General features: G+C 29.9%; 1 protein-coding gene across 1 annotated transcript; it reads left to right on the top strand.

Annotated features, from left to right (window-relative positions):
- Window positions 1-9,402: 9,402 nt before the first annotated feature.
- LOC122718669 (heart- and neural crest derivatives-expressed protein 1-like) lies at window positions 9,403-13,994 on the top strand. The gene is made up of 3 exons (XM_043943900.1): window positions 9,403-10,402; window positions 10,939-11,579; window positions 13,474-13,994. The coding sequence occupies exons 1-3, from the start codon at window positions 10,318-10,320 to the stop codon at window positions 13,603-13,605; spliced, it is 858 nt and encodes a 285-aa protein (XP_043799835.1). The 5' UTR covers window positions 9,403-10,317; the 3' UTR covers window positions 13,606-13,994.
- The last annotated feature ends 582 nt before the right edge of the window (window positions 13,995-14,576 follow it).

Raw genomic sequence — 14,576 nt, 5'->3', positions numbered from 1 at the left:
AATAAAATTATTTGATCTGAAGAGAAATAAAGAAAGAATTATATTTTATTAAAAAAATAAGGATGTCATTTTATCTAGTAAAAGATTGAAAATAAAAATTAAATAAAAAATATTAGGAGAATTATATGAATGATTTATTAGATTAAAAAATAGATAATAGTGAATATGTGGGAATTTGATGACATCATTAACTAAGTACATTTTAAGGGTTGCAAGTGCAGTTGCAACACGTGCTTAAAACACCCTTGGGATATTCGCCCTTTCGTGGGAAAACAGATCCTGCATTTTCATGAACACTTCGGTCAAGTATTTAAAAAAAAGATCCTTGTGCTTTCTGAACGATTAACAACTTGGGCAAGCAATTGAAATCTCACAACTATTATAGTTTGAAAAAAAAGTTCTTAAATTAAAAAAATTATTTAGCTTTTATAAGAATTATATTATTTACTTTTTTTGATTTTTTTTTTTGCAATATATATCAAATAATTTTAGATTATAGATTTACACAAATCTTTTATTTTACAATTTATATCTTGTAAGATATATTTGTAAAATTTTTTTTTATTTTTACTCTTTTTTTATTGTTATGAAAAAATATTTAGTAATAGATAATAACTTATAATTTTTAAAATTCCAATTGTAAATGATTTGTATATTTATAGAAATAATAATTAATAATAATATATAATAATAATAATAATTAAATTTATAGAAAACGTAGATAATTCTAACATTTTTGCTGTTAATGCATCAAAAATTTATGTTAATAACTTTATGAACACATCAATAATAAAACCATCTTTAGCAAAAGTATCACTTCCAATTGCTAATAGTGCCATCATTCGGAAAGAAATGCATTTAGTTATTGCGGAGGAGTGAATAGCAAGTGGTGATTGCGTAAATTGGGGTTAGGTTGTCGCAGTCTGTGGAAATAGTAGACGTCCCGCGGCGAAGAAAACAGGGAGCGAATTTCAGTGCCAGGTCGTCATCAATGTGGTCGACATCTGCGAGAACCCACCATTTTTCCGCAATAAACACTCGCAACAGAAAAACATTTGTGTCTTCCATTCTTCTCGCGAATGTTATTTATGTCCTAGTCAATAGTAGTTTCCATGTTTAGCGTTCGTCCGTTTTTTTTTACGCTTTATTAACATGCACAATGAATTGGTAAAGTAAGAAAAGCAATTCAAAAGCGGACAATTGTTGTATTTACTGAGAATTTTCGAGAGAGTGATGTGGAAAGTGATTTAGATAATTTTTGGAATGATATGGAAACAGATGTTTGGAGGAATCATTGTCTAGGATTTATAATATATACATTTATGTGCATATTATTTTATTATATATGATGAAATTAAATATCATTCGGATTATTCGTTCGAATTTTAAAATATTTTTTAATAAGATGTAAATTTATAAAGTGTAAATTTTTTCAGTCTGCCATAAAAATTACATATATCCAACTTCCGTTGGTTGGTTTAAATTTCAAAAACGACACCAAATCGAATTCCAGACTGACCTTTTACGTTGTACACGTTCTCCAATTTCCCGGATACTAATACGTATATTTAAAGAAACTGTGTCCTTTTTGTGATATCGACGGAATCCCGCAATGAGACTGGCGCCGACCTCCCTCGACGAGCTAAAGAAACCAAAAAAATGAAAGAAAACTGTCTCCTTCAAAAGACAACTTAACCTGTGTCACGCGCCATCGATGAAAGACAAGTGCCTCAATAAAATGTAATTCGAAGCTAGGAACGCACAATACTATGCTCACGAGACTCCATCTGTGTCTGAAGTTAGAATACAATAGAATCGTCCTGCTTTCGTATTGCCGCGTCTTTTTGAATCTTAAGTATGAAGGAAATACGGATCTGGCACACACGTGGAAAATTTCCTTTTGAACAATTTTTAGAATCTTTTTGTGTAATGTAATAAGTAAAAATAAAAAAAATAAAAAACGAAAAAGATAATATCAATGAATGATAAAAAATAAAATATAACATATGCTATTCGAAGAAAGTAAAAATCATATATCATATTTTTATTCACAAAAATTTAAATTTTACAGTAAAAATATATTACAAAGTAACTTTGTAATGGATTTTTTTAATATTTTATTTTAAACATAATTATCTGATATTTTGTAATAGACAAAATTGTATCATAATTCAATGATTTTTTTTTAAATCATTCTAAAACAAAATTCAAATAAAATATTTATTTTGCAAAGGGATGTGAAAAGATTCGCAGAAGGTGAAAGAAAATGAAATAAGAAGATGAATCGAAGATTGGAGTGTGAAATACAAAGAGATACGTATAAAAAGTTCAAGTGGTTGCACATGAGGAACGAAGCTTTTCGGTTACCTACGTCAACGATCTCTTCTTTCTCCTTGGCATATACGAAAACCGAGGAAAACTCGTAAATTTTCTAGGGAAAGATCTGCAATAAGAGACTGGCGCCAAACAAATTTCAAGGTCAGCCTCTTACTGTTACATCACTCTAGAAATGGTATAAAAAAATATATCCGTTATTCGATATTTTTTTTTTATACATATAAACATTCCTATTCTTATTCGGAGTAATTATTAATTTTTAATTGCTATCCTAAAATAAATTTTAATTAACAGAATTATAATGTATGTATGTTGAAGAGTAAGGAATAGATAATAAAAAAATTAACGAGTGATAAAAGATTTTGGATGAAAACTTCGCTAAGCATTTACACAGTCGGTGGGAGAAAGATCCATATCGAATTTCGTGTAAGAGAGCCTTCCGATTGACGCCCACTACTATTGGCGATCTCATCGCGAGAAATTCGAGATGAGGGCGTAACCAGTGACTTCTTTCCCTTCTTGACAAAGTTTTTTATCCTCTCCTTCAGCGGTTCTTTTCGACTCTTTACCCATTACTACCAAAATGGCGTGCTCGACATCAAACGACGCCGTTTTTGTTCTCAAGATACAAGATAATCGAAATATCATTTAAAGTAATAAAATATTTATTACTATTTATTTTTTTACAGCAATGTACAGATAAGAAAAAAAATAAAGAAAAAAACATATCAAATATCTTTTAAATATATAATTATTAAAATATATAAATAAAATTAAATTTTTAAACTTTTGCATTTTGAAACTTCTGGTTTTTAATTTATTTTTAATAATTTTTTTAGTAATCACGATTTCCTGTGTAACAAGATTAACTGAGGTTTTTTCACTTCATTTTGACTGTAAAATTAGAAAAATGACCTGAAATATCCTCTGCCGCCAAAGGGATTCACTCTAAACGGTAGCAATCCCAAGAGACAACCTATCATATAAATATTGAGTAAACTGGCACCTGTTTTCCTGTTCTATGATCACATATGCTTCTGCATCACGTTAATTTCATCAATTAATATTTAAATAAAAAAAATTAACGGCAAATGGTAAAAAGTAACAATTTGCGTAAATACATACTCGATGATACCTATAATGTTTTCGAATTAAATAATATACAGTATTACACAAGTATGAGTCATTAAATGTAGTATACGGATTAAAAACTACATTATCGAAGAATGTTAATTGAATGAGTCACGCTCGTAAACCTATATATGACAGAGTTAGAAAAATATCGAGAAGAAAAAAATGTAATAAATTATTAATGATAACGGAAGGCATCTGGCCTTACACTCGATTGTTACCAGACATAATATCCACGCTTAATAATTTGTTATAATTATCAGCAATATAAAATCGATCTTTTTAAATGAAATGTTGTACGATTGTTGTATATTTGTTGCATGAAATTCTCTTCCGAAATTCTTTCCTGGCGCTTACTCTCTATTTTTTCTCTCCATTAATTCCTTTTTTCCATATATTCTCTTTTTTTATTTTAGTTTTTTCCCTAATAGATAGTGGAGAAAGCAATTGGTCAAGTGGTTGACTGCTAGTCTGGTCGCAGAAACTTCTTGACAGACGTTGAGACGTTGTCAAAGGCAGACGCCGCGCGATCGACCACTTCTAAGGACGACTAATTTCTTCCCTTTGATGCCAGGCGGTCGATTACCACGCTCTTCCCTGAGAACCACGCTTTTCAGGAACAATTTTTCAATCGGGGATCAATTTTCAATTGTTTTTAATCGTTTTCAATTGTTTATCATCACATTATTTAATCATGATATAAATATGAATAACATCAATTCATTATATGGACACTTCCATCATAATTTTATTTATTTATGCATATAACCTAATCTAAAAAAAAAAAAAAGATACTAAACTAAAAGAAAATTAAATTAAACTAGAAAATATTATAAAAATTTCAATAAATATTAAACTCACATTAGCAGAATAATTCTGCATATTCACGAACCAAATGAAATTTTTCAATTTTTTGTTTTCTATATATTTACATAAATAAGAAAAAATGTATATATTAATGATTCACATATGCGTTCATATATAGGTGATGCGCGCTGCGGTTTCCCACAAACGAGGATAGATTAGAGGATGATTAAAAGGTGTTCTGGATTGCGTTCCAGCAGCGCAAAAGCTGCCGGCGTTTTGATGCGATGCGTGTGTCCCTTTGCCACTTTTACACCCTCGAGCCAAGCAGCAGACACCGAATTGGACGACTAAGGGGCTAATACGAGACCCTTCCAGTCCGTGGTTGGAAGCTGCTTTCTCCCACTTCTCCACCATGCGACGCACGCTCCCTTTTTTTATCCTCCGAGTGGAGTTGTCGCGATTATTTCTTAAATAGATATATATTGCAGCTAAGTGACTTCCGGCGATAACGAAAATCGAAAGGTGGAATGTCGATTAGGAATATCATGTATGGTAAGTTAAGATAACAGTGACTAGTGACTGGTTTTAAAGGTTAAGAATTGAAGATGGGTTATACGTATGAGAAAAAGCATATGCACTATATATATATATATACGTAGTGGTTTCCTGACGTGCTCTTGTTTAAGTTATTTTAAAATCATAAAATATTTTATTATTATTATTCGTTTTTGTACTATCGTGTTTACAAAATTTCAACTTTATTTTATCATTAAGTTTATATATATATGTATTATTAAATCATCAATTTTATATTTATTTGATAGTAATAATAAATTAAATTAATCAAATCTCATATTTTGATATTATTACAATTAGTGACCTATTTAAAGGACAAACAATTTTATTTTGCGTGAAACGCGTGCCAGTCTCGTGAGTTTCTGGACTGATTCGCTCACTAATTATTATTTCCGTCGTTAAGTAGGTTATTTTTTCGGAAAACGTCAGCAGACGTAAACAAAGAGTTGAACCATGGTGTTCTGCGCTCTGTCGGTAACGCAGCAACCGGAATTTATTTATTTTTCTCGCGATGACACGTGGTTCCTTTTCCCATCTTTCTTCATTTTTCTCTAAGTTCTCGGATTTCTCGTGCAACTTTCCAACATGACCATTCAAATTTTCGATTGCTTTTTAAAGAAAACTTTTCAATTGTTCTTTTAGCTTATATATATATATATTTTTTTTTTAATTTTTATTTTCTTTAATTTTTTATTGTTTTTCATAATCCAATAATTTGAACTTTCCTAATAAAAGACATAATAATAATAATACATTTAAATATAATTTCGAAATTTTATTTTTATCATCAAAGAAATTTTTATCATCTTACAACTTAATCCGTTCCATGTGCAATTAGGATGATCTTTAATCGATTTGAAAGAAAATAAAAATCGCAAAAAAAAAAAAAGTAAAAAAATTTTAGAGAAATTTATATAAAAAGATCGATAATCATTAAAAGTTAATCTCTCAAAGAAGAGCAGAAGTTACACGGCTATATAAATGGTGAAGTTCCACCAGTAGATGAAAAAAGAAGAAAACAGAAGAGGTAACAGAAGGAGGTAAAGGAAGAGGAAAGATGGAAAAAAGGAAGGAGAAAGAGTGAGATTAAGTCAGCAGTAGCGGAGAGGAAAAGAGAAATTCAGAGGGGCCATGTGGCGTTTCAGGAGATATCAAATCATACTACGTGTACGCCATGCCGCCCCCTAAATATAGTTTATTGCGTTACCGAGTATTAATGGAGTTCGTATAGAAAGGATAAAGACAGACGATCCATCGAGTATTGCGAGTCAGCCTCAGAAAATCGAAAATAAAGGCATTAATCTTGCATCTCAGTAATGGTTTCTGATTGGATGAGCAATTAAATAATTATGCGGGTATTTACGAAAGCTTGAATAAATATTAGTGAATAATTGATTTGTTGATTAATTTATACGTATTATACGTATTATGAAATGGACGATGCAAATAAAATATTTGTAATTTCGATTTCAAAATAATGATATACATATTTTATATATTTCATATCTATTAGCGTTAACATCATATATATAAAGAAAAAAAGACACGACTTTATTTTTTCATGAAATTACTCAGCAAATTTTTTTCAATTAATTCTTGCTAAACTCGAACGTCGTGTTTATTGATCCAAACTGATTTATATAGACTTTTGAATGCATCTGTTATACATTCTTTATTATATATACCAATCCCGATTAATCTATATATTTTAACTCGATATTCCAAGAAAAACACGTAAAAACTCATATTCATTAAATATAAGAATATAAAGAAAGAAAATAATATCTGAATCAAAGCAATTTCGAATCTTTGAAATTCAAGATTTCTAAATATTTTTCTGAATTTTCAAATTTTGAATTTTTTTAATTCTTCCTAATTTTTACTTTACTTTTAAAAAAAGAAATTAACGAATCTTTGAAATCTTTCAATTTTTATGCTTCGAAAATTAAAAACATGTCGAACATTCAATCTTCAAATTTCGTCAAATTATTTTCCAATCGAATTTCCAATATTCTCAGAATACGAAGAGAAATAAAAATCGAGACGACGAAGGATCAAAAATGGATACAAATTAGTTAGCATCATTAAGTTGGGATGACTTCTCTCTAAAGAGGTCTAAGATCGTGCCGGATTTCGGAACCGTTCCGGTGTCACAAATTGAAAACATAAACATTGAGATCGCGTGCACGTGTCCTCTGTATATCATAAACTGGTAGACGGTCGTGAAGACCGGTTGCTTCTTCCTCTTACTACGTCCGCTCGCCGAGTTCATTCATGAAAATCCGGTAGCCCTTTAAACCATGAATGAGCCCATACGAAAGGATATCCCTTGCTTTTCTTTTTTATGATCTTTTTTTTAAGAATATTCTAAATATCAGATATAACTTTCCTACAATAAAACTCATTCATATTATGCTCACATTGTATTGTATTACAAGAAAATTGATCGTATTAATTTAATTATAGTTATTGTCAAATATATATATATATATATATATATGGAAATTGTATGGAGTTTATACAAGATATATCGTTATATCATGGAAAGTACAACAAATTATCCATGCCACATTCAAAAAAACAAGAATAATAAATAAAAATATTGATTTAGTTACAAAATTGATATATTCTTAGACGTAATTGATTTTATATAATGATCGAATTATATCGAATATATAATAATAAATATTATATGTTGTTTAAAAATTATAATATGGAATGATTATTTTTTATCCTTGAGAATAATAGATTATCGCTTAAAAAGTGTAACAACGAAAGAAGAAAGACGAGTATCTTCGATCAAACGGTGAGAATAATGAGTGGTGATTGAAGAAAAGGGTTATTCTTTGCTGTTCGAAATAATAAACAAACCCTTTTTGTTCGTTTCAGACCGATATTCACAGTAACTCCTTGTCGAAGGGACGCGATCCTTGATCTGGGTTAATAAAAATTCAAACGGTATCGTATTTCAAGAAACACCGACGGAAGATTCTCCTTGTTCAGAATTGCCTCGAATCCTTTGACTTGCACGCGCAGCAGCAAAGGGCGCACGCTACCGAAAAAGATCTTCGTTCCCGGAAAATCGCCTTTAAATCATTTTTATCGTCGTAAACTTCACTTTGAACCGCTCATCTGTGAAATTTATGTGAAAAAACATTTATAATCTTCCTCCTGAAATCGATCGAGGGAAAGAAGAAAATACTAATGATACAGAAATATACGTATATTATACATGCTATTATTTTTTCTTTTTTTTTTTTTTTTTTTATCTATCAAAATTTTTATTCGATACATGATTCCAATGGCAGAGATGGAATAGGAAATTTAATTGTCCAAGTTTTTCGTTTTCTTTCGATCAAAATAATCGAGGCATCGCCCTCGAAGTGAGGTTAAGTCCACTTTTAATCCCGAAGATAACATCGGCCGCGGTTCTCAATCACAGATAAGAATGTTAATTTGCTCGACATTGAGTCGCGCGAGTAAAGGTCGGTAAAAAAGTGGAGCGATGACGCGTTGACGGTAACGCACGCTGACAGAGGGGGCTTTTTGCCATCCGAAGAAGAGTCAGCCCTGGGAAAAAGACAGATAAGGCTACTTAAAGTAGCGCCAAGCCATAGAACAGAATCGTGCGCTGACCGATACTATTTTCAGTCCTTTTTGCCACTAATTACGACGACTTTTATCAAAAACCACTCGAGCATCCCCCTCCCCCTCCACTCTGTTACGCCACTTAAAATTAAAAGTCTATCACCGAAAATTTTAAAATAGAATGTACTTGGATGAAATTCGTAGAAATATATTTATCGAAGACGGATATGTCCAATTTTCTCTGACTGTTTTAATTATAGATACAAGGTATGTTCGTAAGATTTCACTTGGATAATGGACGCCCATTTTTTTTTTTTTTTTTGATCTTTAACAAATAATTGCAAATTAAAATCCATTCGAGCAAATTGATTAAATACGTATATAACGAAATTGACAATATCTTGTTGTTTATATTTCGTGTATTTTTTTTTAATTATAATAATTTTCAATTGCGAATTTATTGAACTTACTTGCATTATATTTAGAAATGGATTACATATCGATAATTTTTATACGATAATAACTCTTTATAACGAAAATTTATCATTTGAAAAAAACTATTACCTCGATTCTGGTCATCGCCCAACGAGAAAAGAAAATCGAAGAAAAAACGAAGTAAAAAATTACTATCGCGTGGCTAATATATTTCATATCATGATACACAGTGGATACCCTCCATTCCTTAGCTAAATCATATTCCCCCGGTTTTGGCCAATTCCCCTGTTCAATTTCCTAATTGAATCGAACGAGGTACGCCGCATGGGCGTAGACCAGCCTGGACTCCGCCCTTCGATTCCACTCGTCGAGCTTCCACGAGCTTTAACGTTTCTCCTCTCCTGGAGCCTGCGTCTACACCCACCAGCGGCGTGCTCGAGTACCAAACAGAATCACCCAACCACTAGAGGTGATCTCCGAAATCGGTTTTCTTTTCTCAGTGGCATTTGGACCGCATCTCGAAACGCATCGATCACGAGGGAACATCGAGGCGCGGTATCACACGTTTCAACCCTCGTGTTTCTTCGTGCTCCATTCCCAAAACTGGAAATATTTTCACTAATTTCACTTTCATTTTCGCTTCGTGCTTGTGATTCTGTTTGTGAAGATAAACGTAATAAAAAATCGTCGAGATTTTGTCGTCGTTTAAGCTATCGAGTTTTGTGAATTTTTGGTGAAGAAAACTTTCTTCGGATGAAGGAATTGTGAAAGATTTGTGAGAAAATTCGGGATCGAATTGCTTGCATTGTGGTGAAATCATATGATTAATCGGATTAATATTAATATCGCTATTAATATTCGTGAATGTATATTGCATTATATTTAGAATGGTCTTGTTATAATCGGTTATATTGATTATTTTATGGATTATATTTTATGGAGTTACAATTAATCGAAGATATTTTTTTTATAATAAATTGACGTTCGTCACGACTTGTTAGAAATCATTACACGCCTATTTTTGAACAATCATCAAATTTATCATCGCTACCATGTTCATTGTCGCAGATATTATCATGATCTATCTTAACGCAGTTTGAAATTTATAATATCTATGATGACGAAGTAAAGGAGGGAAGACATTTGAAGAAATTAGCATCATATGTCTATTTTGTGGATAAAATTATTATTAATCAAATATTTTCCTCTATTGAAATTGGATATAATTTATCAAGAAATCTTCGTCGGAAATTATATCAGAACTAAGATCAATTGAAATTTTCTTCAATTTTCTCGACACGAGTCTATGATGCCCTAAGAAGGATCTGTTTATTAAACGGAAATTAAAACTTTTTAAAAAGATTGAATTTTGTTGTGAACATATTTGAATCAATTGATCAGTGGTGCAAGAAAAAAAAGTGAAAAAAGTAGAAGGAATTTAATATGATGTTGGGAAGTTACGAGGCGCAGCCGGATTACTATCCGCAATGGCATCAACCCTATAATTATGTTACACAATTACCGTATGGTAAGTTTCATATATCTATAAATATTCTATAAATATCAAATATAAAAAAATGCATATAAAAATTTTTTTCATGTTCCATATTATAAATTTTAATGATATAAAATTCTTTATAACATTTTTCATGTATAATTCGGAGTTGTCAAGTTTAAATAATAAAATATGAATTGATATTATTAATATTCTAACTTATATTATAATAAAAAAATTAGATTTATTTTTTTATCGAACTGAGAGAGATATTTTATCCTAGAAGAATATTTTGTAACGTGTAATCTTTTTGAGCTAATTTTTAAAATGATTTTAATAATCCAATAAAATAACGCATAAAATGATTCAAAAAAAGAATTTTAATTATTTAATAAAATTTTTCATTTTTCTATTACCAATTTATCGGACATATAATTATTTATATCGAAAACGATTTCTTTTTCTTTCTTAGAAAAGAAGAAAGAAATAAAGAAAACAACAAGAAAATTCAACAATATGAAAAAAATGTTATTCGCCATTCTATACAATTCTCCATTCTTCTATCGCAGGTCCGTTGAACATGCCAGATGCGGATAGCCAATCGACGTACTGGGGCGCGGATTCCGGGATTTCTGGGGGTAGTTCTGGCGCAGGAAGTCCCACCGCCTCAACACCTCCCTTGATCGAAGAGATTGGTGTCCAGGAACCCAGTTACTCCCCTCTACAACAATACCCACAAACTTCGATGAACCAACACTATTCCAATCTAACTTATCCACCCCAACAAGACGTCCCTCATCATCATTTTCATCATCATCACCATAATCATCATCAACAAAATCATAGAAGAGATAGCGATTATTCCACGGTTTCTTCGATAAATCAAGTCGATGGTTCGCTTCAACAACATCTTAGACAAGGAGTCAGAGATGGTGGCGTAGTTGTCAGGCCTAAAAGAAGAAATACAGCGAATAAAAAAGAAAGAAGACGAACGCAGAGCATAAATAACGCGTTTGCCGATCTTCGTGATTGTATTCCGAATGTACCGGCAGATACGAAGTTATCGAAAATTAAGACGTTGAGACTAGCAGCTTCGTATATTGGATACTTGATGGCGGTATTGGAGAGTGACGAGGGAGAGGAACCGCAAACTTTTCGCGCCGAGATTTTGTCCAATGGCAGGAGAAACAAGACGGTTCAGGCAAATCAGGTTAGTTTTATTATATCTGTCTTTTCTTCTTTTATTATTGCTACAGTGTTGATTGTCAATTCATTTATAAATCTTTGTCTTTTAAAAATTTCGAATATAGTGTTTACGTGTGACTGTTTTTACCATTATTTCTATAATACATCCAAAATATTACTAAATAATTAATTGGTTATTAAAAGAATAAGAAAGATTATAGTAATCTTTATAATTGACAAGATAAGAATCTTTAAATCATCGATCTGATTGAAACTTGAAACATTAATAAATTTCGTCATCCTGTTTATAAGAATATTCCATTAGACAAGATGAAATCTGCACGGCTGATATATGAAGCAATTCCTAATACAAATATTATCGTATATAGGAATATATCAAATTGCATGATAATGAAGACATGGATAGACAGATCAAGACAGGTCGAGACAAGTCGAGACAAGTTGAGACAGGTTTTGAAATTGTGTATCATCTACGTAATAAAATTATATCGAGACTTGAAATTTTTAGCAAAATTTTCTATTATGAAATATTAATGAAAAAAACAATTATATTTTATATATATATGTATATTTCAAAACAATAACTATTGATAATCAATTTCTTTAAAAAATCTAATAATTAATAAAACGATTATATTTAATCTCGAAATTTAAAAAACGCAATATTATGGCACATCTACATATATCAAACGAAAATCACTAGAGTGCACTTCAGTAACGAATTTGTGCCTTCTTTTGTTTACTTTTGTTTGAATCTTCCGGAACACTTTCATACGCATTGCCTTTAAATAAACACTGTCCTCTTTAATTGGATCTTGTTCGTCGACGCTTAAGAACTCAACGTTGAGAACTGATCATCATATCCCGTAGGTCTAGAAGAAAAAGAGACGAAGAAGAAAAATCTCATCGTGTTCACGTGCCGTCGGAACGAGTGTTCTTGATTAATCATATAACCTATTTGTCTTCCGTGTTGTGACAGAGTAAGTTTATCGACACATGATGAGACATTAATTCTCATGCGACGAGTGTAATTGAAATATCTGTCATAATATTAATAAATTTTTAAAATTGTGCGAGATTTAATAATCTTCTTTCAAAAATAAATTTAATTATTAATCAAAAATGTCAAATAAAATTGGGAAAGAAAGATCATAGAAAAAAGATATAAATCATATTTTTCATTTTTAAAAAAATTTTTCAATTTAAAATAAATTCAATAATATAAAGATTATCTTTAAACATTTTTTTGAATAACACTGTGTGATCGATTAAAAAGAAATTTGATGACGACGATTAAAAAGAAAAAAAAAATAAATTGGAAATATGAAATCTCAATTTTAACAATTTATTCATTCCATCAATGAACCTCAAATTTTCAGCTATTATAATTTGGATGATTTCATTGTTTCTGTAATTTCAATTTTGGACCACCCTAGTGGTTTTGTGGTTTCCCCTATTTTTTGTGATTTCCCGCCACCCAAGGAGAATTTCTTTATCCTGAAAGGTCATTGACATTTTATTAAGTCATTTCTACAATTTTTCTAATAAACGTGAAACTTGAGTCATGAAATTCATGCATACAATTGTATAAAATATTAATACATATAAATAAATAATTAATCAAATTTATGCTTAATCATAAAAATTATAATTATAAAATAAAAAAGAAATTAATAGAATATTAAAATGCGATTATAAACGTAAATCATTTTTATTTTTTCTTTTTTTTTTATGAATATAACAACGCTGACTGTTATGTTCATTCTCTGAATCTGTAAATAAATAAATAAAATAAAATATAAGAAATTATTTAATAAAACAATATTTCATTTTGTTTATATTATTTATATTAAATTTTATTTTTTTTTTTAATTAAATTTCGAAATTTTTCATTGCAGAATGAATCGTATTTACACCAAACAGGTGTAGGAACTGAGGAATCGTCGAAAAGCAAAGGACGAACTGGTTGGCCGCAGCATATGTGGGCCCTCGAATTGAAGCAGGAATCGCCTACAAACCAGATGCAATAAAATTACTGATCTCTATCTATTTTTGACGCAGTGGCTTCTGTTCTACTGTGATTATCAAGAAACGAATCAAATGTAAGGTTAGATCAAAGTTGGTAGCGAGCCAGGAAATTTCAGAACAATTTTCGATTATTCTTGATTTTTCCTAGCCATTTATTAGATATTTAAAAAAATTTTTTCATTTTTCAATCGACGAAATATTATATAATAAGCTAAAATTAATTTATTTACATAACTATAAAATAAGATTAATTAGTGCAAAAATTGAAACAAATACAATATTAACCCTGTAATACTATATCTAAATACATAATCCTGATAACATTATATTTGGAAATTCTTATAATAAGTATTCTCATCGCGAAAATAAATAGAATTTAAGTGATCAAAAAAAAAAAATTTATTAATTTTATTAAAAAAATCAATTTCAATAAATTCAGATTTATTATCGAATAATTTTTATCTTTTGCATGATAAATAATTACCAGGATATTCAGATTTATACTGATATATATTGTATTTCAGGGTTAATAAAATAGTCTAATATTGTGTTAATTCAAATATTTTTGACACAAGTATGAGAGAGTAAAAAAGATCAATTTTTTATGTCTTTACATTCGTTTTTTCCCTCTTTTTTTAAATTTATTTTATTTGAAAATCTTTCACATTTTTCAATTATTTTTATTTATTACATTAAACAATTATAAATTCATACATTTATAAACAATTATAAAACGTTATAAATCGAGTAGAATCTTTTAAATCACAATCAGAAGTAGTAGATCATTGTTTTTATTTAAACAAGAAAACGTCGATAAGTCTGTTGTAAAATACAAGGGATCATTTGTAAATACGCGTCTGTGAGTTAGATTATGCGTGTAAATAGAAGTATTTGATTTCTTATTTCATAATAATTTACTTTCCTTTATTAATTGTCTACATCTTATTCTTCATTGAATTTCTTATAATTTAAA

Source organism: Apis laboriosa, unplaced genomic scaffold (assembly GCF_014066325.1).
Source record: "Apis laboriosa isolate Shangri-la unplaced genomic scaffold, ASM1406632v1 scaffold68_cov148, whole genome shotgun sequence".
Taxonomy (NCBI): domain Eukaryota; kingdom Metazoa; phylum Arthropoda; class Insecta; order Hymenoptera; family Apidae; genus Apis; species Apis laboriosa.
The sequence above is the reverse complement of the archived record's forward strand: the minus strand, read 5'-3'. Positions and strand labels throughout refer to the sequence as shown.

Coding starts and splice junctions, on each gene's coding strand:
- LOC122718669 (XM_043943900.1), top strand. CDS start 10,318: ATGATGTTGGGAAGTTACGAGGCGCAGCCGGATTACTATCCGCAATGG. Junction 10,403..10,938: donor TGTTACACAATTACCGTATG/GTAAGTTTCATA, acceptor CTTCTATCGCAG/GTCCGTTGAACATGCCAGAT. Junction 11,580..13,473: donor AGACGGTTCAGGCAAATCAG/GTTAGTTTTATT, acceptor TTTTCATTGCAG/AATGAATCGTATTTACACCA.